Source organism: Triturus cristatus, chromosome 7 (genome assembly GCF_964204655.1).
Source record: "Triturus cristatus chromosome 7, aTriCri1.1, whole genome shotgun sequence".
NCBI lineage: Eukaryota > Metazoa > Chordata > Amphibia > Caudata > Salamandridae > Triturus > Triturus cristatus.
This window is the reverse complement of record NC_140590.1, coordinates 934,726,719-934,751,849: the sequence shown is the minus strand read 5'-3', so window position 1 is coordinate 934,751,849 and position 25,131 is coordinate 934,726,719. Positions and strand designations below refer to the sequence as shown.

Here is a 25,131-nt window from a genome sequence, read left to right as displayed (position 1 = left end):
AGCACAGATGTCATCTTGGAGTTGGGCAGAGCTGCTTTTTCAATGTTCTTGCCAATGAAGGGTAGGTGAATGACTGGCCGGTAGTTGGCGAGGTTATTAGGGTTTTGTGGACGTTCCTTCAAGAAGAGCTGGACGGACTTTAAAGCTTCTACAAAGATGCCTTAAGCGAGACAGGTCATGAAAATGGTAAGGTTGAGAGCGCCTACTTGGAGAGAGCTAAGATAAAGGAAAAGGGTAAGATATCTTCATAGGAAGTGGCTTTGAGGGAGTGGAGTATGCCAACCAGATCTGCGAGAGATAGTGCTTTGAAGGATGACCACTGAAGGATTCAACGAGAAGGGGAGGTTCAAAGAGGAGACGCAAGATTGGAATTGTCAATGTGCTGTTAGATATGTTTTTTCCTCAAATCAAGGTGGATGGCATGCATCGGTTGAGCGATGGTTCGATTGGTCTCTTTGTTGATGTTAATATAGTACTTTGCTTTAGGTGATGTGATGAACTGTCTGCATGCTGCACAGAGGAACTTTAACATCATGAGGTCATCAGATGTTTGTTTTCGTTTTGTTTTCTTACCTGCGGATGAAGCGTTTACTGTCAATGAGGTCATTAGAGTATCCAATATTGAAGGTTCTGACATGCACTAGCTGATTTTATTTGGAGTGTTGACGTTAACATACTTGTCCAAAAAAAAAGTGTTGAAATAAGTTCAGAAGGGTGCTGGCATCGGTCATGCAGGTGGCAGGATGAGAGAGGAGTTCAAGCCTTAGGTTGTCGATGAAGTAGTCTTTGAAGATATTCCAGGCTTGGGTTTCTCTTCTGGGTTGACTTTGTTTGCTGGTAGGACTCTGAGAAGGGCAATAGGGATGGCAAGGTGGTCTGTTCAGTCCAGAAACATGGGTGGTTTACAATGGATGGTTGGTGATGTTGAGAAGACAAGTTTGAGAAAAGTGTGCTTTGGAGTGTCTTGGCAGGGTGATATGCTGTACCACATTGAGGGTATCCATAAGGCTGAGGATAGTGGCTCTTGTTTTATTTTAAGTTTGTGTTGTCTGTGGGGGAGGGACATTTAAAACTCATGAAGCTGCAAGGAGATCTGAAAATTCATCAATGAAGCCTTTTCTGCTAGTGAGGCCTAGAAATCAGATGGATTGTAGTGGTCTGGGTTAAAGAGAGTGGGAAGTGACATGTCAGAAGTTCCATGGAGTGTCACTTGCTTGATTTGGCTGCGGGACCGGGAGGATTGATGGATAACAGAGCCACCTTTCAACTTTGCAGTTAAGGTAAATCATCCGAATTATGCCTTACTCCAATTCCAAATCTCAGGTGCAAATTCTTCCCAAAGGAACACTGCTAGATTTGTGTACAAATGTGTCTCCAAGGCTAGACCTTCCAGTTGGCAGGACAATTTGATACCCGACATGCTGGAATCAATAACTGAGCCAGGGTACCCATAGAGTTGTGCTACAAAACTTGTCTGTGTAATGGTAAAAAATGTTTCCTAACAAAATAATCTCTCAACCGTTGCATAAGGAGCACACTAAAACATGCTTCTATGCAAGGTTCCCCCCATTCAAATTTCAAAAGAGAGAGCAGCGAACACATTTCACATCCTCCTAGTAGATTACTTAAAAACTGATTAATGTCTTGCTAATTGGTAGGGAAGTGATATAACCTTTGAATTGACTGTTGCAGGCTGGCTTAGTCCTCACCTTACATACTGTATTGAAAACTGCATTTTAGATGTTGTCATGATGTTGGTATGCATTTGATCTTATGTCCTATGCATCTGATAAGGTGTGAGTTCATTTTGGTGCTTATTTGGAACATATGAGTTTCTTTAACGCTGGACTCCATACATCATTGGGATCACCAGCTAAAAGCAGCAATGCAGCATTCTAAACTACCCTGGAACCGATAGGGAGACTAACTAACCAATCCAGTTCCCATCCACTGCAAGCTAAGCAAAGGTATTCAATAATTGAGTATTTACTGTCATAGGTCAACTATCAATGATACATTCATATATTTGTCACAGGCCCCTGCACCCATCACAATTTCTCCTACTCACCATGGATAAAACATCTTTCCTGTCTTACACTCACATCAGTTATCTACAGTATATCCCCATCTCTGACTCAGCTTAACTACCCAACCATAACCCTCAGTACATCCCCACTGTGAATAATCACCCCATAGGCTAAATTTCCCCTCGTCTGTGACTCAAACCATCCCATTAAACACCTACAAAAAATGTCCCTCTATCATTTTATTCTTCCACATGGTCCTTTACCCATCATTCTTCACCTTGTCCTCTGGTGTAATGCCTTCAAACTCTAATTTTTCCACCCCTCCCGTCCTCAATCAACCATGTCACTACGGGACAACCACACTCCCCTTCTACAATCCCAAAGTCCATTCTCTCTCCTCTCAAAACTGCTTATCCCATCCAGTCTAAACATTTTGTAAAGATTTGTCCTCGCACACTAACAATCTAACTCCCAGATCCTCGCATTCTGTCTATGAGACACCAGATCCATATGGAACGTAAGTGATATCTACTTCAGGTCTCACTCTTTTCTCCACATTTCAACATCAAAACAAAAGGCAGGATCACTTCCTGCCGTTGACAGATGTTAGTTTGATCCTGAACAAGAAGTTTTTGAGCATCCAAGCCCACACCTTGATGTCTTCCTCTCCTTGGTTAAATAAACAACAGCCTCACCTCTATCAGGCATGGGACAAGAACAAGTGAAAAGAAAGTATACAAGAAGAGTCGAACAGAGCTGTAGGGCACTATCACATGGTCAGAATTAAGGATGGGCGAACTCGCAAGAGGTTTCACTCTAAGGAATTATGCAGGGTTACAGAAAACTCAGCGAGATTCCATGGAGTTTTGCCAATGGGTAGAAATATCCATGTCGGGCTGCTCGCATTGCAATTTAGCACCAGTAGTACTGCAAAATCAGAGTGAATGGCACCATGCGGTGCACAAGCGTGCGTGCCATTAGAGTTAATTTTGTTGCTGCTTAAGCAGAAAATCTACTCAAGCGGCAGCAAATCTAATCAAGAAGCAGCACTCTGGCTGCAACCGCCCGCTTTAGAAAATGGCACCAGGGGGCGCGTGTTGGACCATGTGTTGCTGAAGGCTGGATTTGTACCCCGGTTTCGTGGCTTGTACACTTCACTCCAAAGCCACAGGGTGAGCCCAGACCAACAGTGTGCTCTCCTATTCCTTCCCTATCAGGCAAGGGACTCAACAAGGTTGTCCCCTGTCTCCTCTACTTTCTCTTTAGTGATTGACCCACTCGCACACCTCTTCCAATGTATCGCCCAGCAGTGGGGGTGGCAGTGGGATGAGGGACAGGAGGACCGCATCGTGCTCTATGCAGATGATGTCCTTCTATTTCCAGCGGACCCTGAATCAAGTGGCCCCCGATGCCTCAGGATCCTCCAGCTCTTTGGGGAAGCCTCAGGCCTTCATGTTAACCCAGCTAAATCAGTCTTAATACCCCTGGCCCGACTCGAGACTATGTATCCTGGAAAACTGACATTCCTGTGCGATGTCTAAGCTTCTGATACCTGGGCATATGGGTCTCGCTCCACCCTGAGCTCAATTGGTCTCTTAACCTCGGGCCATTGACACAGAAATGGCAATCCCTTCAGTTGAACGTGATGGGTAGGATTGCCATTTACAAAATGATGGTGCTGCTGAGGTTCCTCTATGTTTTCCAGAATCTCCTGATATTCCTGCCTCTTCGATGGTTGTGGATCAGTCGGCATCATCGTTCCTCTGGCACAACTCCAGGCTGCTCTTGGCCCATATCTACTGCCACTTTAAGATGGAAGTCAGGGGATGGCTAACCTTTATCTCTACTACCTAGCCTCGCAACTTCTGGTGGTCAACCACTGTCTTAGTGGGGGATGGTCCGAACCTGCCTACCAGGTGAAGCTGGCATCCCTGGGGTTTCCCCGGATTATGGTCATGTTATATGGCTCCCCAGTCCCTTTCACTATCCCTATGGAGACCTGGGTGTTTTGCCTCACCTGGAGAGCTGTGCTCCGCTATACCAACTGGGATACTAAACCAACGCTTCAAACTCCTTTATGGCATGGCACATGGCTGCATGAGGTACCGATGCTGGCCAGCTCTTGGAGACGGGACATTATTGGTATAAGGCATCTGGGTGATGTATGGTCCGGGTCCACATGTGCTGCTTTCAAGAGCTCCATAACACCTATGTACGCATCACCTCACAATATTACATATATTTGTAACTACAACACACATTCCACACCCACATACCACAAGACACTCATCTACCTGATTTCAACCCTCTGGAGGCTACACTTCTCATGGGCACGTTGGGCAGGGGAGGCATTTCTCAGGTTTATCGTACCCTAGTCATCAATGCCCCTGCCACACCAGTCCACCTCAGAATACGCTTGGATGGATGGTTGGGCCCCCCTTGACGATGACGAATGGTGCTACACTCAGATTGCACTTCAAGTCCTAACGATTTCCCCCAGGCTGTGTTTAGTCCAGATCTACTATCTCTATTGTGCCCACCTTACTCCAGCCAGGCTATACCAGGCCAGCCTTCTTCCTGACCCTACTTGTCCTCGCTGTCCAAAGCCCCTGCAGACTTTTATCACATGGTATGGCTGTGCCTAGTGATTCAGGGATACTGGACTGCGATGGTGAGAGAAAAGACAGAAGTGCTGGCCTGGGATGTGCAACTCTCACCTTTAATGCTGCTGCTTGGGGTCCTGGAGGGCTCCGGGGGTTTGACGGGAGACCGGGCGCTCCTGGGAATGGCTATCATGGTGGCTAATCGCAACATAGCAGCCAGATGGAAAAACCCTGCTCCCCCTACGATGTCGCAGTAGCAGCCTGGGGAAGGCTGGTGTGCACAGCAAGAAAGCATGTGTTTAAAGCCAAAGGTTGTCCCTCATAAATTGAACGAATAAGGGGAAATGGTTGGGACAGCTGGACTAGAGTCTCCCATCTTATTGTATTTTGTGATAACGTCTCCTACCGAGGTATTCGCCTTACAGTACTTTACGAGTCTGCCCAGTGCTGTACCTTTTCTTTACCCCTAAAACTCAATGAAACGGGTGAACAAAAAAACAATCTTCTGGATCAAGCATGGCACCCGGAGATATTCTGAAGGTGAGGAATCAGTGGTTAAAAGTACCCATCAGAAGCTCCTTTTCAGCAAATCTTTCAGAAATACACAAGCTGCAATTGGATTAAACCCGCTATCAAAACACAGACCTGGCTTTTGTTCATTTAAGAAAAGGCTTTTATGACACACCCTATGTTGGTAAATCCTGATCCTCTACTTCCATCCATCATAAAAGCTGATGGCTCAGATGAGCAATAAAAGCTGAATGATACAAATGTGAAAGAGTGACAGCTTTACAACCCTTCTTTCTTTTTATCTCGGTCTCTAACCAATGCGAGATGATTTCTTTGATCATTAAAAAAGAACCTTCATTTGTGAAAGAAGCATCAACTGAACAGCACTAACTTTTGTTAGTGGCCATATTGGACATGGAAGTCAAACAGACCATGGTAAACTGCAACTTCTTCGCCATGTGGAATCATGCTAATCACCCTGCACTCATTCTTCAGAAGTATATGAGGAGTACCATCAGTAACCCTACATTGATATCTCAACTTAACTGCACCTGCGGTTGGACAACAAGGTACTGCAAGTACCACTGAATGGATTTTTAAGTATTTCTTTTATGAGAGATGTCACTTGTTCTAATTACTCATGTTCAATCACTCAAATATTCAGGTGATTTTCTGCTGCCTTTTAGCACCAAGAAACTACCTTGGAAGTGAATGTGTGCTCTAAGTATTTACCTGTTGTGTTATTTGAAACTGCGGAAGGGCCTTGCAGAGTGATTGCAATCGATTTTATCCTCGCTCCTCCTATTTTAAAAGGCTATTCATTAATCATGGTAATGAAGTACATATTTATAGAGATGTCCCATTTCGGCCTTTTATCTGGTATCCTTCAACTCCAGAGAGGGCAAGAATCTTCCTAAAGAACACTAGGCAAATAAGAACAAATAAGAAAAAAAATATTCTCAGGTGGAGGTTCGCTTTATTTACTTCCTTATTTTGGAAGACCCTTGTTCAGGAATTAGGAATTGAGAGAGCTCGGTCATCTTTAATCCATCCACAAACTAATGGGCAGAGGGATGGAGAGGGTGAATCAAGTCCTCGATCCTAGGCCGACACATCATAAATGTGGTTGTGAAGGGAACGGAGGGCAAAATAAAGATTCAAAAGACCATAGTAAAAACCTTTATCTGTGCCTGCAGCATCATTATGACATGCACAGCACTTTCGGCTTGGGATTAGACCATAGATCAAGACGATAACCTTTAGGGGACTGCTGGAAACAATCTCTTTCCGAAAAGGCCATATTCCTGTCCATCATAGCTGTACCTGTACTCTCTTTGAATGAATAGGCCCAAGGCTGTACATACATTTTACAGAACAATTTTCCTGTAACAAAAGTACTTAGACATGCCAGCATCTCTAATTCTTTCCAGTCTTGATGGACACTTTACTACTATGTGTCTTTCACTGAGCACGTTTATTAAAAAAACATACCTTAGTCAAGCTGACCGACTGCATAAATTACCAGCAGCAATGCCCACCTTCATTTTTTCAGAATTTTCCACATCATATCCTCCTCTTTTGTGGTACCTGAAATCCAAACATTTGGGAAATAAAAAATAATTACATATTTTCTTTGCAACTAGAGGCCTGATAAGATGATTTTTTTTATGACTGCAGAGCCCTAAGCATGGAGCACTGTTTTTGCATTTGCGACGGTTTTGGGTTATGGTGTTAGATATGTATATAGCAATTCGGAATGTAGACACACTTTTAAGTTTCCTTTTATAGGAATTGTGAAAGTCAAGTTAATTTCGTATTTATCAGTGAATCAGCAAGAGAGGTTTACTGACCCAGCACAAGTCAGATGGGAACAGGCATGTCCAACTAAACATTTTGCGGTTCATTCACAAAACAAGAGTAAATCTAGATAAGTACATTTTAGTCTGATGTATCCTAGGTTGCCTCCTTTTTTGGGAATTAAATAATTCCAATAAATTGCAGTCCAAAATCTAAGACAATGATATGTTTCCTCACATAAGTTCAAACCTCATAAGCCTCCTAAGTAACAGTAGGCTGGAAACATTTGCATGAGTACTTTTGCATGTGCTCCGAAAGTGGGAAAAGACATGGCAGTCTTTTGTGAGGTAAAACAAAGTTTTGATTGTGTAGGTGGGCGCACAAATCTGCACAGCCAGATATAATATAATTACAAAATTACCTTAGCAACAACAACGTGCCAATGATTAGAAGACAGACAGAAGACAGCACCACTGCCGCAACTGCCAGTGTTGTTGTGTGGTCATAACTTGAAGATGGATTTTCCACTGAAAGAATAAACGCATGGCAACGTTCGCCATGGTACCCATGCTGGCATCTATGAAGAACGATAAAAAAAAGAAAACATTTAAACACAAGCACAACAATCATAGTCTGAAAATGAAAATTTTAAAAATCCACTGTGTGTCCTAGGTGTTTTTTATTTAAAAAAATACCATGTTCAAAATATGCAATTACATTTTAACATATTTGTGTAGAGGGCCTCATGCAACATATGCTGAACCATACAATTTATTTCTAACAGCTTCCTAAGTTTTCATAGGGCTCAAGGCATCTACATTATTTCCCAAAAATATTTTTGGGTATTTTATTTGATGATACAGATCCATGCATTATATCCAAATACGTTTCTTGTACATGAAAAGTCTAATTGTGTAAAAAATATTCTTACCCACTGCAGTATAATATAAGCGCGACACTGATCAACCCTGACATTTACACAGCACTTTCTTACAGACTAAATTGGCTCATAGCTTCAACTACATAACCGCTATCATATAAATATTTGTAATTCTCTTTCATATTTGCATAGCACACAGGGCTGGACTGGAAAACCAAAGCAGCCCCGGCATTTTTGTCAGACCAGACCCCATACGGTGCATAGGGAGTGCAGCGAGTGAGCCGGACCATTACATGGAGGCTCTGGGTAGTTCTCTCCCCAAGACGAATAGGGCACAAATGGGGCATAGTAAACAATGACCTTAGAGTGCACCAGAATCCTCTTTGTTGGTGGTCTTCAATGATTTCCTCACTATCATACTCCAACAGTGCTTTTCATCTCTCCATAGCCCCTCCCTCTCATGTATTTCATTTGTTTTATAGCGCCTCTCATACCAGTGTAGGGTGTCGGAGCATTTTAAATCACACACAAATACTGCGACAATTATTAATACATGTGTAAATCAGTGTATAGAAAATGTGACAAAGGGAAATATAAGGTATAGGATTCACATGCCATCCATACGGGTGGGTATTTTTTAAGAGTGCTTGGTGTGGAGGAGCACAACCCCAGGATTCGGAACGTAACACAGTGATTAGGTCTGGTTTTTCTAATAAGAATTTATTTGTACCGAAACAAACCCTTTTTTGCAACATTAAGATAATAAAAGACTCGGTGGTGGGGGGGGGGGGGGGAATTCTTTCTAACTTGTACCATGTAGTTTGCATGTAGCTCTTTGATGACACTTCATAGCTCACTGTGCTAGATTTAGATTGTAACAAAAGGGCCTCTGAGGCAAAAGCAACCCATTAAGCTATGCACATAAAATACTGTTCTGTGATCTGCATGGTACACGCCCTTTCTAGCAGGCATTTTAACCCTCTGCGCTAACTTAGATGAGTCAAAACTGCCACTAAACAAAACCCCAATCTCTCTCCAGCAGGTACATTAATCACCAGAGATATCTTGACACTTTTATTGTTGCCTGAAAACTACTGTATATACAAGGAATTCTGCAGCAGATGCTTTCAAAACTGCTGCACTTTTATGATAATTCCCCCAGTAACAAAACCGGCCCCCCACCCTTCCATCCGCCCGGGGAAACGCCCGATGCACGGTCCGGCCTGTCCAACTTTGATAGGACGGTCAAGTGAGACATAGGAATACTGCCTTACAATACTTTAGACACTGTGTTGAGAAAGAATTGCAGGAGTGATGGATCTCAGTGAAAGGGTCCGGACACGAGGGGGGAGATATTTACATCCTGGGGCAAACTTACTAACTTTTTTATGCAACACCATTGTTAAACTCAGCACCAGCCTGACTAAAATGGCACACTCACTTTCACATGTAAAATGAATATCCCAAAGAGAAATGCCATTGCCAGTGATTTAAATTAGAACAGTAAAACTCATTCAAAAGCGAATTCTAAGAAGGCACAATGCAAAGGTTTATCATTTCCACATCAGATCCTCCAGACTAAGGTCCTAAATAGAGAATCACTGAATGAACAAAGTCACATGGGTAACATACACCCTTCCCACCACTATTGGTCATCACCAAATTTCGCAACTACTATGCGGCCGAGTGACCACTTGATGAACCCTGTGACTCTGTGTTGTTGATCGTTTCGGGATTGCACTCAAGGCACACCCACAGCTCGGATGAGGAACACAGAAGACTTGCAGGGGCACACAGCAAACTAAGTCTACTTTGCTTTGCAAGCATGTTACGTAAGCATTAAAGCCAAAAATAACTGTTTTCTTAACCCTCTCAGACTGACATTGTAGGATCAAGACAGTGAATTTTTGATCTACAGACTGGAGCGGTTTCTCACAGATCTGACCCACTATGAGTTTGCAAACTTACAGTAAGCTTTGTGGCACCTCGGAGGTCACCGTTTTGTGATTGATTTAATTGCCTACTTTAAGCAGTTGGGCCTCTTCTAAAAAAAATATTTAAACCGAGTGCAGTGTCTTAGTTGTATTAAATTGTTTACGATAAAAAAACAACACAGATTAATTTTCGGATTTTGCAGTTTGCTGGATTATTTTATATATATTCCAACATTCATTCTCTTTTTTTCTCAACTCTCCCCCCTTGATGGTGAATCAAAGTTGTTCGTCTAACTTCTTTCTACAAGGGATGTTATATGCCGTGAGATTTATTTAGGTTGTGAAATCCAATACAAAAAGTTGTTCTTTTGAAACTGGAGAGAAAAGCAGATATTGCCCATCAAGTCAAATCCTTTCTTGATCCTTGGCAGATGCCAAATTTGGTGGCACCAACAGATAATTCATAACAGACTGTGAATAATCTAAAAACAAATTCACCACTCATATATATATGATTTAAAAGAGCATAATGTTTGCTCTACAAATAATAATATTGCCTGATAATATGGTGAACATGACATACTGTATTATCTCTTGGCTCACTAACGGCAAAACCTCAAGCATTTGGGGAGGGCGATTCCTTCTTGACTGTCAAGTTTAAGCTTAGAAATGATCAACTGGAAGAAATATCACTCAAATCCCGTATAAAATGTAATTTACTAAATGTAATGTGTTCTTAGTCCACATTTCTTAAACGTCTGCCTCCAGCACCCGCGGCACCTGTGCTTCCCGCACCTCTGTCTTCCAACTCCATGCTTGCAAGAATCACACTTCCCATGTGCCACCTCGAATTACTGGACACCAAAGGGTGTTGTTACTCCCTGGTCCTGTGTGCATAATTATCACATCCAAGCTGTAGTATTCTCTTAGAATTCTTTTTTAAAACAAAGTAATTAAACAGGAACAATAAAAGGAGAAAAATGAAAACTAAAGGACTGGTCAACCTGCCCAGACATTAAAACACACTCATTTTCAGGTGAATGTGCACATGTTATTAGAAAATGCTGTGATTCACAGGCCAAGAGAAGTATTAACTGATGTAGACTGAACCATTACCCCAGGACATACATTGTGATGGATGGAAGCAGAGTGTAAATGGCATTCAGGGAAGCCAATGGCAGAGGGTTTACCCAAAGTCCACCTCTATATAATGAGTGTGTGAGTGTGCGTGTGTGTGTGATTTCCAATACGCGATCCTGGCAGACAGCTAAGCCTATCAGGCCTTTCAAACAGATTCTTACCACAATTACTATAGTGCAAATCTTCTACCCCTAGGATTTGCCACAGGGGGTATCCAACACCAAAATCCTTCCTTACAAAGGTACTATGTGAGATTTCATGTAACAAACACCCTGATTACGGGCTGTAAAGGCCTATGGGCCTTAACATAAGTGCTACACAGTAAGTAAATATGGCCTACTGCCTCAACCTGAAATACCTTGTTCTAGTGAACTAATCATGGCTGTAACTGTTCTCAGCGGCTTTTGAGCTATCACTGGCTTGTCACCATAACAAACTCAGGCCTACTGGTTTGCGTGTAAGCATTCACAAAAGGCAACCATCAGGAACAGTCTTAAAATTAAAAAGGACAGGAGGTTAAGCAAAATACTAACACTCCTAAGATGGTCTAAGAAGTATTGTCAAAGAGCAAATCTACTATAGCCACAGTTTGTCACGGGGGTTACCAACTCCAAACCTCATGCCACACTACAGTTATATGGAAGATTCTATTAAACAAAATCCTTCTCTGAAGGCTTTCATTCAGAGTAATAACAATCCCCCCTTAAATAGATCCATGTTAACATGTGCTTATCAGAGTAAATACATCAGGCCTGCAGCCTTCAGCTTAAAAGTTCACAATAAACAGATTAGGCTTAGGGCCATGATCACTGGCTTGCTGCCGTGACCAACTCTGACCTAATGTAATGGATATAAGCTTTACCTCTAGCAGAAAGTATAATACAAGCACTCTTTTCAGTGGAAGCACACAATGTCGGACCAGTCAAATCTTGTACTGAGGGAAACCAACCTGAGGGTTTGGCCCAAGCCCCTATGTCAGTAGTACTCTTTTTTCTGTTAATATATAAGGACCAGTGACAGCCGTGCTGTCAAGCCACACCTAAAAAGCCTGAATGATTTTGAAAATCTGGGGAGGTGTTTTGTGTTTCGTTAATGCAGTAAAGTGTTTTTAATCCTTTGAAGCCCAACAGATAGCTTTAATGTAAGGCTTCAGCAGTGTCTTTTACACTAATCTCGGAGATGCGCGGAGAGGTAAGATAGCATAGTTTGCAACCATGAAACCATTTGTAATTGTACGATCGGACTCTATTAGTCTGGATAAAGATGGAAACGAAAGAAAGACAGCCCAATTCACAAGCGTATTTATACACAAGGTCACCTTGAATGTGAAGTGGGCTTCACTGAGTGCAAGCAGTTCATTAACGATGAATATGCACTTGCAAATCGGAGTCTCCATGCATGTACTTATGGTGTAATATTATGCATGATGATATCTCCTACCAGACTGGGATTCCCTTCAAAGTTTGGGGTTAGCCACAAAAGTATTCAGAGACGTGTCCTTGACTCAGGTCTACCCTGGGAATAGTCATGGATTTACTCCAGGCAGTTTTCAGGGTGGGCATTAGAAGGAATGCCCTCGAAATAGGTAAGGAAGTACGGGATGGGCATTCCCTCTTGAGAAAATAAGTCACTGTGTAGAAAAAAAGAAATGAAAGTGCAGTTGCACTAATGTAAAGTCCTTTTTGGCATGCACATTTGTATTTTCTATTTATCTGTATACGATTTTCATTTATTGATTAATTTTGTATTGACATAATTAAGAATTCACAAATCTTTAGTACCCTTTGCACAGGTTTCCAGAAGCAAGGTTTGTGAATTCTTGGAATTCGTAAATCTCTATTCATCCTAGGGTGTAGACATGCAGGTACAGAGCTAGGAATATTTTTAAGAATCAGTCTCGAAGGGTTAAAGATTCTTCACTAATGCTATGAGGGTGCACACGTCTGCTTTGATTTAAATACAATCACTGAGAAAACTCCAGGCGAATTTTGAGGATCTAACCTCTGCAGGTTACCAACAAAATGAGGCTCATAGGAAAGTGAGCACCGCCCTCTGCGTTTGTTGGAGATCAACCTGTACTCGAATCAGGACCATCAAGATTGCTCTTTGCTCAGCCTGGGATTTGGAAAGACCCGTCCCACTGCAAGTGCTTGCTACACTCACCACCTATGATATCAGTATGGCTCTTGTTGCTTGTGTGATTTCACTTTGCTGAAGATTGCCGCGTGAAAAATTAATAGTTGGTGTGTGGCATGAATACTCTACAGTGCTTATTTAATATGTATTATAAATAATGTACAAAAATGAATCATATTCATTTAAGCATTAACGCATGAGCAATTTTAAATATGTAGAACTTTCTGACTTAGGTGCGTGGATTCTTGTTTTTCTTTTTTATCCGAAGAAACGGTTATTTTGTGCTTATTAAACCTAGTATACAATACACAGATTTATTTTAATTGACAAAAACTCCAAGTTAGTTTACATAGATGATGAAGACATGCTCAAATGTGGGTTGAGTAGTCGGCTGTGTGATGGGTATTTACCAATGGTTTTGATTAATTCAGACATTACGCCCGCGTCTCTTGTCTTTGCACTTGTCATTACTTATAAGTTATAGTCCACCTCATTGAGACAGGAAAGATACAAGAGAATGTGCTGATAAGCCAGCCTCGTCCATCCCACCTGGGAACCCAAAAACTGGGTAGCTTGACAGCATTCTACTGGTTTCTTTTTCCTGTCTGTGACCGAGAGGAAGACTTAGAGAAGTGGAGGGATTGCCTTTGCTTTATCCTTTCCAGCTTACAAGTTGAAAGGAGAGTCTTAGAGGATAAGTGGCTAACTTGTCATCTTGTTATACAGAATTGTCATAAGCCTTTAACTCTAAAGTCATGCTACTGCCATAGCGCTTCACCTCAAAGATGTTACAGTGTGAACTATTCTATGTCTAATAATTTCTGCAAGAAGATTTTCAGAAGAGTTTAGCAGTCTTAACACCAAGGACCAGTGGGTGGGTGTTTGAGCCTGCAGAGAACCTCGGACCAGGCTAAAAGGAGGGAGATTTCCTGAAGAGTTTTCCTTTAGCTTTAGCCTGTCTGGATTCTGTAGATTTAAAATTGTTTAGGATGATAAATTTAATTCCTAACAGGTATTACCCCTGCTTGCGCGGGATGGCCCCTTTTCTTACTATTCCAGATGATGGAGTCATTTTACATAAAGATCCTACTTTTGTGACAAAAGTGGCCAGTGTTACAAATGCATGTCAGCAAATTGTTCTACCTGTCTTTTCCCTCCTCCTTCCTCTCCAGGGGAGGAGTTATTACATTTAATGGATGTAAAAAGGCCTACTTTGAGTTATATGCACAGATGTAGAGATTTTCGACTTAAGGTGATGTATTTGTAACTTCTGGTGTGGTAAATTAAGGTTGTCAGGCTTCTACTTTTATGATAAGTAAATCGGGTAGGCCTACTTTAGCCTTCCCCTACTCTTTAGCAAAGCGTCTCCTTTGTTCTGGGGTTAAGGGGAGAGCCACCAGAAGTTTAACTACTACATATCTTGAAATGCAAGGTGTGCCTATTGCTGAGATTTCTAGAGCTACAACTTGGTCTTCTGTGATCACTTTTGTGAATTACTGTAGACTAATTAGTTCTTGGAAATGGATAAAAGGAACTTGGCATGGGTTTCTCAATTCCATTCGGTCTCAAAATGTTGAGTTTCTTGATATAATAAATCACTGAGTTTTGGCAGTAAGTCATTTGTTACATATATTTCTTTTGTTGGTGTCGAAGGGCGTCTATTAGTTTGGGTATTCCTCATAAGTAATGGCTTAAGCATTCCTCATAAGTGGTTACTTATGAGGGACATAGAGGTAATGGCCTGATTACTCAAATTAATCTTCATAACTCGTAGTCCTACGTGTCCTTGCTCCAGTCATTATGCCCCACACTACAGCCATGGGACCACTCAGCCTTCCACATAAGGTTTGGCAATCCACAGGGGTGCTGGGATTCCATTCCCTTTTAAGGCTCCCCGCTGACTTTTCAGAACTCTGTCCTGTGTTTACCTGTGTGTATGAAGTGTGATACACCTCATGTGACAACTGGTACGAGGACTAGGAGTAATTAACATTACCAGAAAGCAATTTGGGCATTTCAATCCATCACTTTTTCTTGCTATTTTGTTAACTTTATCTGGGAAAGTTCTTTATATTTTAACGATTATTGTGCAGGTGCAGCAAAGTCCTCCCTCCATTCAGCAGTCACATTCAGTGTTCTCTCGTACAGCTTGTGAGTTGCGGTGAAGTCTCCCTACAGCATACTACTTTATAGCAGGCTGTGTCATGGTTGTGGAATGCTGGCAAGCCCAGCTCCAGTTGCAACGGGAGGGTGAAAGGGGGTGGGTTATCACCACAGGGTAAACACCAGCAATGACCAACGCTGCAGCAGAACTTACAAACACCACCCACTGACAAAGAGAATAGTTTTGGCGCTTGAATATAAGATTTGTTTTATGCAAAATTAAAATTTGACGTGCTCCTCCGATTTAAAGAAACACACGAGAGGGAGACCTGGTGAATGTTCAGTGCAGACATAGGAAATATTAGGGAAATGACTCATAAGCACTCAGCTTAAAATTGTGGTTATAATCTCCGGATTTACTTAACCAAAAGCACATTTAAGTACAGCTCTGCCCCAAGGATTTTCATCATAACATCCTGAGAAATATGACACATGACTCCTTAATTCTCTCCCCCACCTACCGGTTGTACACCTACCAGGTCACAGAATGGCCTCCAGCTAGGATGAGTAAGAAGTGACGCAGCGTTAGTAAGAGATGTGAGACAGCGGGGAGAGCTCAAGGTGGGAGTGCAAGTGTCTGCTGAGGAGCCATATCCAATGCAAAGCTGCCAAGTGACCTTATAGCATGTGATATCTCCAGTTATTCCTAGCTTTTTTAGACAAAAACTATTTACGTGCTGGCACCTGTAAGCATGTTCCGTGAACGGTAAAGTAAAAATGTGTGTCCCATAGTACAAAGTTATTTTGGGAATCAAGTTTTAATTTGCTGTAAAAGTTCAGCAGCTATGATTATGGTTCTTTTAGTTTTAATCTTCAATTTTTCCCCCTTGCTGTAAAACATCCACAGAGGCTCGCATGAGGCAAAGATGTTATTATCACTTTCAGCCTTTTATGAGTTATTAAAAAAGCACAAATACCAAAAGAGATTTGTCATAACTAAAAAAGGGTGTGGAATTATAGGAAAAAGACAGGGTGTGGAGACATGCGGCAGAGACACACGTAACGGACAGAATCAGGAAATGAGGAAAAAAGGAGTATTGCAACACAGACCGGGGGAGGATGTAAGCTACTTATATAACATATGATCTGGTCACAGGTGGAACGCCCTGTTCCAGGCAGTGTTATCTTTTGGATGTTAACTCATTAAACAGACGCTTACTTATTACTACTACCCTTACTGGTGTACAGGCCATCAATTAGGACTCTCCAACCATCTCTGTCCTGGGTTTTTCTTTCAATCTGACTACAGGTAGAACCCATCTCTTTGCAGTCAGCCTTGAGGCATCGGCGCAAGGTGTTTCTTGGCCTTCCTCTTTTGCTTTACCCTTGAGGGTTCCAAGTCAGGGTTTGCTTGGTGGTGTTTAACACAGGCTTGTGGTGGGTGCAACATATCCAGCACCAGCGTCTTTTTATGATTTCTTTGTGAGCAGGGAGTTAGAAAGTCTGCTGCCATAGGTCGTTGTTTCAGATGGTGTTTGGCCAGCAGATTTTGTGGATTTTCCTCAGACAGATGTAAATGAAGGTCTGGACTTTGTGTTGGTCACTGTTATTGTCCACGTTTCTGCTCCATACAGAAGAACCGAATTTACGATGGTGTTAAAAACCTGATCTTGGTTTGCAGCGTTGGGTCCTTGGAGCTCCAGATGTTCTTTAGCTGAATGAAGGCAGCCCTTGCTTAGCCGATTCTTGCCTTGACGTTGGAGTCTGTGCCACCCTGCTAGTCTATGACACTGCTCAGGGAGGTGAAGGTCTCAACCTCTACCAGTGCATTGCCTGCAAGAGTGACAGCAGTTATGCTGGGCCTGTTAGCCTTCAGGATCTTGGTTTTTGCCCAAACATGAAAAGGCTCTCCAAACATAAAAGTCTAGGACTAAGGATCGGTTGTAGTGCCCAGTCACCATTTAGTTTTACTATTTTTTTCACAAGTGATTCGTTTTCATAACATCAAAGGAATTATAAGATGACAAACCAAAGTGTGCTTTGATGAAAAGCACTGCTACTAAACAGTTTATGCTCTGGCACAGGCAGAAAATACCACCTCGGGCTGTACACCCTGACTGCATCTATAGTGCTGCTAGCAAAAAAGTGCATTTGTGTGTGCTAGACATTTAGTGCTGCAAGAACTTCTTCTACAGGTTGTCTTTTCTTTAATAGGCGCTTTGTGAGTGATCCTCTTGTATTTGCAGATTATGCAGCAGATGATGGATTATGTGACAAATGCATAATAATGAGAAAAACCCTGCAGCTTCAGAATCAAATAATTCCAGTGGCCCTAACTATATATGTATATATATTCACTAAAAAAACCAAAGGTTACAGGGATGTTTTAGTTAAAAGTTTAAAAATTCACTGGAAAAAACGAAGGTTGCAGGGACGTTATACTTAGGCGCAGGTCTCACTTGTACAAAACCAGTTAAATTCAGCAGTTCTAGTTAGCTGAGCTAACTATAACTTGAGCCCCCGCAATGCACTGCTAATTAACCCACATATTACATCACTTATGACATGTCAGTGACATCACTGATGACATCTCAAATGACATCACTGAAGTGAAGCGGACAGGAAAACAGATCAAGAGATTGCTCCCGTCCGCACAGAGCAGCCTTATTAGCTGGATGCGGGGAGCTGCTGGGGCCTGGGGAGGGGGGCCACATGCCTCCCACCTGAAACATTTGCCATGCCCCAGGGATGAGGTCCCCAGGGCCAAGAGCAACCCGGAGAGGAAAGCCACAAGCCCCCTCCCCCAAGAAAATGCACTGGGCCCCGGAGGATCGGACCCCCGGGTCGAATTCAGCCTGGAGAGGGGAAGGATGCGTGCCTCCTTACCCATTAATTTTATTAGTGGCCCTGGGGGATGGGGTCCCAGGCCTATTAAGGTTCAGCAGGGTGGCACATGGTGCCCTCTTAATAAAAAAAGGCCCTGGGGTATGAGGTTCCCAGGGCCAAATAAGGCTTGGAGAGGAGGGGGCACATGGTCCACCCTCTAAAACGCGTTGCATAGAGGGGGTTGACTGCATGCGGGGTTGCTGCAGGGGCTCAGCCAACACCCGCCATGCACTGCCATTCGGTGTTTGAATTAACGTTTGGTAATGAAATATTACTTTATGTTTTTAAAAAATCTAGAAATTCACTGAAAAAAAGGTATATAGGTAGGAAATGCTCATTAACAAAGTAACGTATTAAGCTCTAAAAACACTGAAATTCACCAGTTATAGTTATCTTAAGTAACAATAGCTCATGGCCTAAGGTAACTATAACTCGCGCCCTCGCCATGCACTGCTAATTACCCTACATATTATACCACTCATGACTTCTTCTTGGCATCATTGAGAACATCATTGCGCAAAGTTAGTTGAGATAACTAGAACTGCCAAATTTGAGTGTTTTTAGAGCTTAATACGTTGCGTTGTTACTGAACATTTAACCTATCTATAACATTACTTTAACCTTTGTTTTTTTCAGTGTATATATGGGATGCAAAATGTAGCCCGCAGTCCAGGATGTCATTTGTGGAAGATTTTAATGTGCTTATAAAAAGGGGGGTCCCAAAACGTGTTTTCTCAATGCTTTTTCCATAGGAAACTTTAGACAAGGCCACAGGTCAAACTGTTGAACGGAATTACGACAAATTTGGCAGGGAGAAAGGTCTTGGTCCAGAAAGCACGCTTTTGTTTAAATGGTGTAATCCATTCAGTAGTTTTTGAGAAATATCAAATTTGACAGATATCGATATTTGGGAATTCTGACATCTGATTGTCTGAGGGGTTTCGAGCTTGCGGCTGATTGGCTGTGACCGGTTGAAACTAGGAAGTGTTGGCAGCCATTTTGTGCTTCAGTCCGTCAGCTCGCATCTCTCTCCGTCTACAAGCCATCGGGTCCGTAGTTCTAGCTCTGCAAGGCAACACTGAATATATACCGCAGCTCTGTCTGTGCGAGATACCCCTTTCACGGTCCCTCTTCCCACATCACTGGCTCGCTCCCCACATCACAGGAAACCAGGACCTCGGTATGTTGTGATGTACCAAAAACACTCCTCAGTGCAAAGAAACCCCTATCTGGCTAGCTATAGTATCTTATTCGTTCTCCGGTCTACAGCGGAGCTACGAATGATTAGATATCCTAGAACAATGCGACTCAGGTCCTCTCAGAATTCGTGGGAACAAGACACTCGTTCGCTTAGACCCTCATACCTGTTCACAATGTGAGTAACCAGAGACTTTGTATAGTTTAAAATGTTTATTTCAACTAAGGAGCTCTGTAATGTAGTACACGTGCTAAGGTGAGGAAAGAAATGCATGTTAACAATACAATCAGCGGAGGAGCCTAGCACGCATCCAAGATGGTCGCGTGAGCACAGGGCTCCCCGGACCCTCGCTGCTCCTCGGAACTTATCCTGACTTTATCCTGACTTGGTTGTCGGATTCTGGAAGATGAACGTTGGCTGAACCCTAAACTTTTTTCAGAAACCAAATCGGACCTGGGAGACCTGATCTATGGTGGTTTGAACTTTTGAGGCCCAACTGATGGCTGAGCCGGTGCGAAGGTGAACTGTGGAGCCGGGGCATAGTTGAACAACAACGGCATCGGGGCTGTGCCAGCGGCCGTTCCATCACTTTCGGTTTCACTTTTGGATCTCCGAGTGGCTGGACAGTGGAGTTGCTTTGTGCGGCTGGGTTTTCACTCGGCCTTCGCTTGGTGCCTTTGCCTCCGCCTGATACCAGTGTGCCCATTGACTTTGATCCTCTCGCACCGCCACATTGCGGTCTCTGGTACGGCTCGTGTCTGCTTCGCCTGCGCCCCTTCGCCGCTTGCTCGGTGGTCCCCTTCGGCGAGTGTGGTTCAACATGGGTGGCAGGGGGGATCCCGAGAGGCGTAAGACCAAGACATCCCTACGTGGGGGACCGGTCCAGACTAACGACATGGACCGCTACACCCAAGGTAGAGGGTCCCCTGGGGCGGCCAGTGTTCTCCCGGATGACGCTGGTGGTGTTCCGTCCGTCCCTCCGGATTTGTCATTGCAGGACATCATGGGCGCCATTAATGGCATCAAGGAGACCATCGCTAAGCAGTACGAGGCCTTGGCCCGTAAAATCGACACGGTGGCCATTGATGTTACGCTAATTCGGGCGGATCTCTCTAAGACCAATGAGAGGGTTCAATCGCTGGATTTGCGGACGTCCACCCTTGGTACGGATGTGTCGGACCTGCAGACTGCTCTTGGCGACCTCAAGTCGGCCAACGACCTGATGGCCCGGCGGCTGGAGGACTTCGAGGGACGGGCTCGACGCAATAACATCCGCGTCATAGGTGTTCCAGAGACCTCCGACAATCGCCCGGTTGATCTTATGGTTGAGGATCTCATCCTCAACCAGCTTGCACCCACTGGCCTGAGTAAGTTCTTTGCCGTGGAGCGGGCCCATCGAGTCCCAGGCGGTCGGCCGCGACCGGGGGCTCCCCCGAGGCCTATTGTTGCAAAACTTTTTCACTACAGAGACCGAGATGCGATTCTGCAGGCCTCACGAGTACATGGCCCGGTCCGATATGAGAACTCATCCGTTAACTTTTTCCCGGACTTCACCCAACTTGTCCAGAAGCAGCGGATGGGCTTCCAGGGGGTGAAGCGTCGTCTCCGGGACCTGGGTCTTAAGTACTCTATGCTTTTTCCTGCTAGGCTCCGAGTGGAATACGAAGACCGGACTACCTTTTTTGACTGTCCTGCGACTGTGAGTGACTGGCTGGATTCTCTGCCGGACCGGGGTGACCGGCCTGGGCCTTCTGGTGGTGCCGAGGGTGGCGGGCCTCTTTCCGAGTGACTTTTGGTCCTTGACTTTGACATTTTGTTTTGTTCGGCTGGGTTCTACTTCTTTTGTACATTTTGTTTAATTATGATCTGTGTTGGGGGCGGGCAGGGACGGGTCCCTTTCCTCCTCCGGGGTCTTTTCGTAGAATGGGGTTTCTAGGGCGACAGGCACACTGCAAGTTGGGGTTGTTTTTTGGACCGCAGGGGTGCTGGGTGGGGGGAGTTGAATTCGGGAGGGGGGGTGGTGGGGGGGGGGGTCGTGGGAGGGGTTGTTTGGATTTGTGTTTTTTGTTTCAAGGCGAGGTATTGGCTCGGTTTCAGTTTCAGGTGTCGCGCTATTTGTTGGGGGACCCTTGACCTACTGGAGGGGATGGGGGGGGGTCGGGTTGAGATTGATGTCTTGGAACGTCAATGGACTGGGGGATCGTATCAAACGGGGTGTTGTGCTGCAATATTTGCGTCGTTTGACTCCTGATGTGGTATTCTTACAGGAGACGCATTTGGTTGGTAATGTTTGTCATGCCATGAACAGGGGGGGCTACCGACTCGTGGCCCATTCCGGTTTCACCACCGGCTCTAGAGGGGTGGGCATTCTCCTACGATCTTCACTTCCACTAGAGATCACCAGGGTTGTCCTAGACGATAGAGGGCGCTATGCGGCCCTGACTGGGAGGTGGGAGGGACAGTCCCTTTCCTTGGTTTCGGTTTATGTTCCCCCGGGCCTCCAGAACTCCACTTTCTCAGACTTGGGTCGTATGCTGCTTGAGCTTCCTGACAGTCTTTTGCTTATGGGTGGGGATTTTAATTCGGTTGTTTCGGGAGATCTGGATCGCCACCCGCCCAGGGCCCTCCCTGCTGCCCAGGCGTGGCTCGGCGGGCTCTTGGATACCCTCGGTCTGGTGGATTGTTGGAGGTTAATGCATCCGACACAGTGTCAGTACACATTTCTCTCTGGGGCCCATGGGAGTCTCTCCAGATTGGATTATTTTCTTATGCCCGCGGCCCAGACTGCCCGGATTCGAGAGGTTAAGCACCTGGCCCGGGGTATCTCTGATCATTCCCCACTGTGGTTGCTTTTTGACACCGGGACACGGTCCGCTGGGCGGATCGCCCCTATTAACCCTTGGTACTTGCGTGACCCCAAGATTCGTGATAGCCTTGTTAAGTCGATTGATCAGTATTTTCTCGAGAATGAGGGGTCGGTGCTGTCCTCAGTGTCCCTGTGGGAAGCCTTCAAAGCAGTGCTCCGAGGGCACGCCCTATCCCAGATAGTGGAGGCTAAGAGGGTTAAGAATGAGGCGGTGGTGAAGCTGGAGACTGAAATATCGGGGCTGGAGGCAGCTCTGGAGACGGGTGTCACTCAGGATGGGCTTCACGCCCTCAGCCTGAAGCAGTTTGAATATAAGTCTCTTGTCACTGACGCTGCCAAGACCATGTATAGGGAGCAGCAGGGTAGGTTGTATGATGCCGGGGACAAGGCGGGTAAACTGATTGCTTGGTTGGATAAGAAGGAGAGAGTGAATCGTGTGGTCCCGGAGCTTCGGGTTTCGGATGGAGTGTGTGTGACTGACCCTGGTGAGATTGTGGAGAGTTTTGCGGACCACCTCCGGGCGGTGTACTCCCCGGTGTATGATAGAGATGAGGATGACTCTCGTCTCTTGCTGCGGGATATTGCCTTGCCCGGCTTATCCGTCGAGGACCGTGAGCAGATGGAGGCCTCCCTGTCTGTCGATGAGATTGCTACCGCGATTCGTTCCCTTCGCTCGGGCAAGGCTATGGGCCCCAACGGACTGCCGATTGAACTGTATAAACTACGCCCGGATAAAATCGCGCCCTTCCTCCGTCGTATGTTTCTGGAGTCGCTCGAGCGGGGTTCCCTTCCCGACGACCAGCGTCTGGCGACCATAGTTGTGATTCCCAAGGACGGTAAGCCACGAGACCGCTGTGCCTCATATAGGCCTATTTCCCTCTTAAATGCCGAACCGAAAATCCTTGCCAAGGTCCTCGCTAATCGCTTGCTGAGAGTTATATGTGATTTGATACATCCGGATCAATGCGGCTTTATCCCGCATCGTAATACCGCGCTCAACTTGCGGCGTCTCCATGGCGTCCTCGCTAGGGCGGAGTACTTCTCTGAATCGGCCATATTGGTTTCCTTAGACGCCACGATGGCCTTTGATACCATCGAGTGGCCATTCCTTTGGGCCGTCTTGGCGAAGTTTGGCTTTGGGGAGGGATTTATTAGTTGGGTTAAGCTCCTCTATGCTGGACCAATGGCTCAGGTTGTTGTCAATGGGCGGGTTTCTCGGCCCTTCGCTCTCGGGAGGGGTACTAGGCAGGGGTGCCCGTTGTCCCCTCTGCTCTTTGCTCTCGCCTTGGAACCGCTCGCTGCCTGGCTCCGCTGTGAGCCCTCGATCAGAGGGATCCGGGCTTCGAGGATCGGGTCTCGTTGTACGCGGATGACATTCTCTTGTACCTCACCTCGCCGCGGAAGTCGCTCAATGTGCTTTTTGATGTTCTTACTTCCTTCGGGAGAAATTCGGGTTTGATAATTAACTGGTCCAAATCTTGCGTGTATCCTATCTCCGGTGGCCTTCCTCTCTTGCCGCCTCGGCTTCCGATCCAAACATCTCAATCCGGCTTTAAATACTTGGGGGTGTACGTTTCGTTGGATCCGGCGGTCCGCTACGAGCAGAATCTCCTGTCTCCCCTCCGGCGTTTGAGGGTGGATACGGCTCGGTGGTGTAAGCTGCCCTTGTCTCCACTTGGTCGCGCAGCACTGTTTAAAATGATGTCCCTTCCCAGATTTCTTTACGCACTCCAGAACTCCTTCGATATCATTCCGGCGGCCTACTTTAGGGAAGTGGAGAGTTTGCAGAGGAGACTGGTGTGGGACGGTCGTGCGCGTATCGCTTTGGCAAAGCTGACTCTTCCCTGGTATGACGGGGGCATCGCGCTTCCTGACATTAGAAGGTACTATTGGGCCTCCCAGCTGGCTGCCATTAACCATGCTACGTACGCTCCTGGTTCGAACCCGGCATATGAGATGGATAAATTCCTGCTTCCCGGCGGTAACTATAACAGAGCGCTTTACTCTCGGTCTGCCGGTAGGACCCTCACGGGCCCTACTAGGATTGCGGTACGTGTGTGGAAGGCGGCGAATGTAGCTGTGGGCTGGAGTGAGCGTTTAACGTGTGCTACTCCTTTATTCGCCTCAGAGCGCTTGGGAAGCCTCTGGACAACGAAAGGCTTTGAGCACTGGGATACGATCGGCATTAGCAGAGTGGGGGACCTATGGGTTAAAGGCGCGGTTAAATCCTTCGCGGCGCTTCAGAGCGAGTACGAGCTTAGTGAAAGGGAGTTCTTCCGCTATGCCCAGGTTCGGCACGCCCTGCTCTCGGTCTTTGGGGAGGGGACCACGGTCCCTGTCTCTTCGCCTCTCGAGGACCGTATACTCGATGGACACGTCCCCGACAGTACTATCTCCCTGATTTATAAAAAACTAATAAATAATCGGGCTGATCTCTTGGTGCGTCTTCGGGAGGCGTGGACGGGTGATGGGGTTGAGTTGGACGACGAGGACTGGCAATCTGCGCTGTCATCCCCTAAGGAGGTTGCTATCCCGGCCCGTCTCCGTCTGGTCCAGCTTAAGATTCTCCATCGTGTCTATGTGACGGGTCCCCGTTTGGTCTCGATGGGGTTTTCTGATGACGGGCTCTGTAAGCGTGGCTGCGGGCTCAGTGCCACCTTTCTCCACATCCTCTGGGAGTGCCGCGAGGTGGCGGAATATTGGCGCCAGGTGCATGATGTTATGAAACGAGTCACTGGGGTCGCTCTGCTGCCGGAGGTGCGCCGATGTGTTCTGAATGTGTGGGAGCCCAATGACTATAATGCGGCCCAGGCTCGGTGGGCGGCCCTTGGGAACATGATCGCAAAGAGAGATATTGCACAGCTTTGGGGTTCCCAACGGCCTCCCACCGTGTCCGTATGGAAGGAGAACATGGACTGGTGTATGTTCAGGGAGAAGTCGGTGTATGTGGCTCGTGGTAAACCGGGGGCGTGGGGTAGAATCTGGGGTCAGTGGAATGTGTATCGAGGGACTATCTGTTCTCCCCCCCTGGTGGATACGTCTGAGGTTGCC

At 45.4% G+C, this 25,131-nt stretch overlaps 1 protein-coding gene across 4 annotated transcripts in view; it reads right to left on the bottom strand.

Annotated features, from left to right (window-relative positions):
• Window positions 1-25,131, bottom strand: part of HBEGF (heparin binding EGF like growth factor) — a 115,020-nt gene that overhangs the window by 2,899 nt on the left and 86,990 nt on the right. For all 4 annotated transcript variants that reach the window (XM_085617901.1, XM_085617902.1, XM_085617903.1 and 1 more), the window contains 2 exons: window positions 7,359-7,514; window positions 6,632-6,727 (listed from right to left, as the gene is read on the bottom strand). In XM_085617901.1, the coding sequence (XP_085474027.1) occupies window positions 6,637-6,727; window positions 7,359-7,514 (247 nt within the window). In that variant the 3' untranslated portion in view covers window positions 6,632-6,636. The remainder of the gene's footprint in view (window positions 1-6,631; window positions 6,728-7,358; window positions 7,515-25,131) is intronic.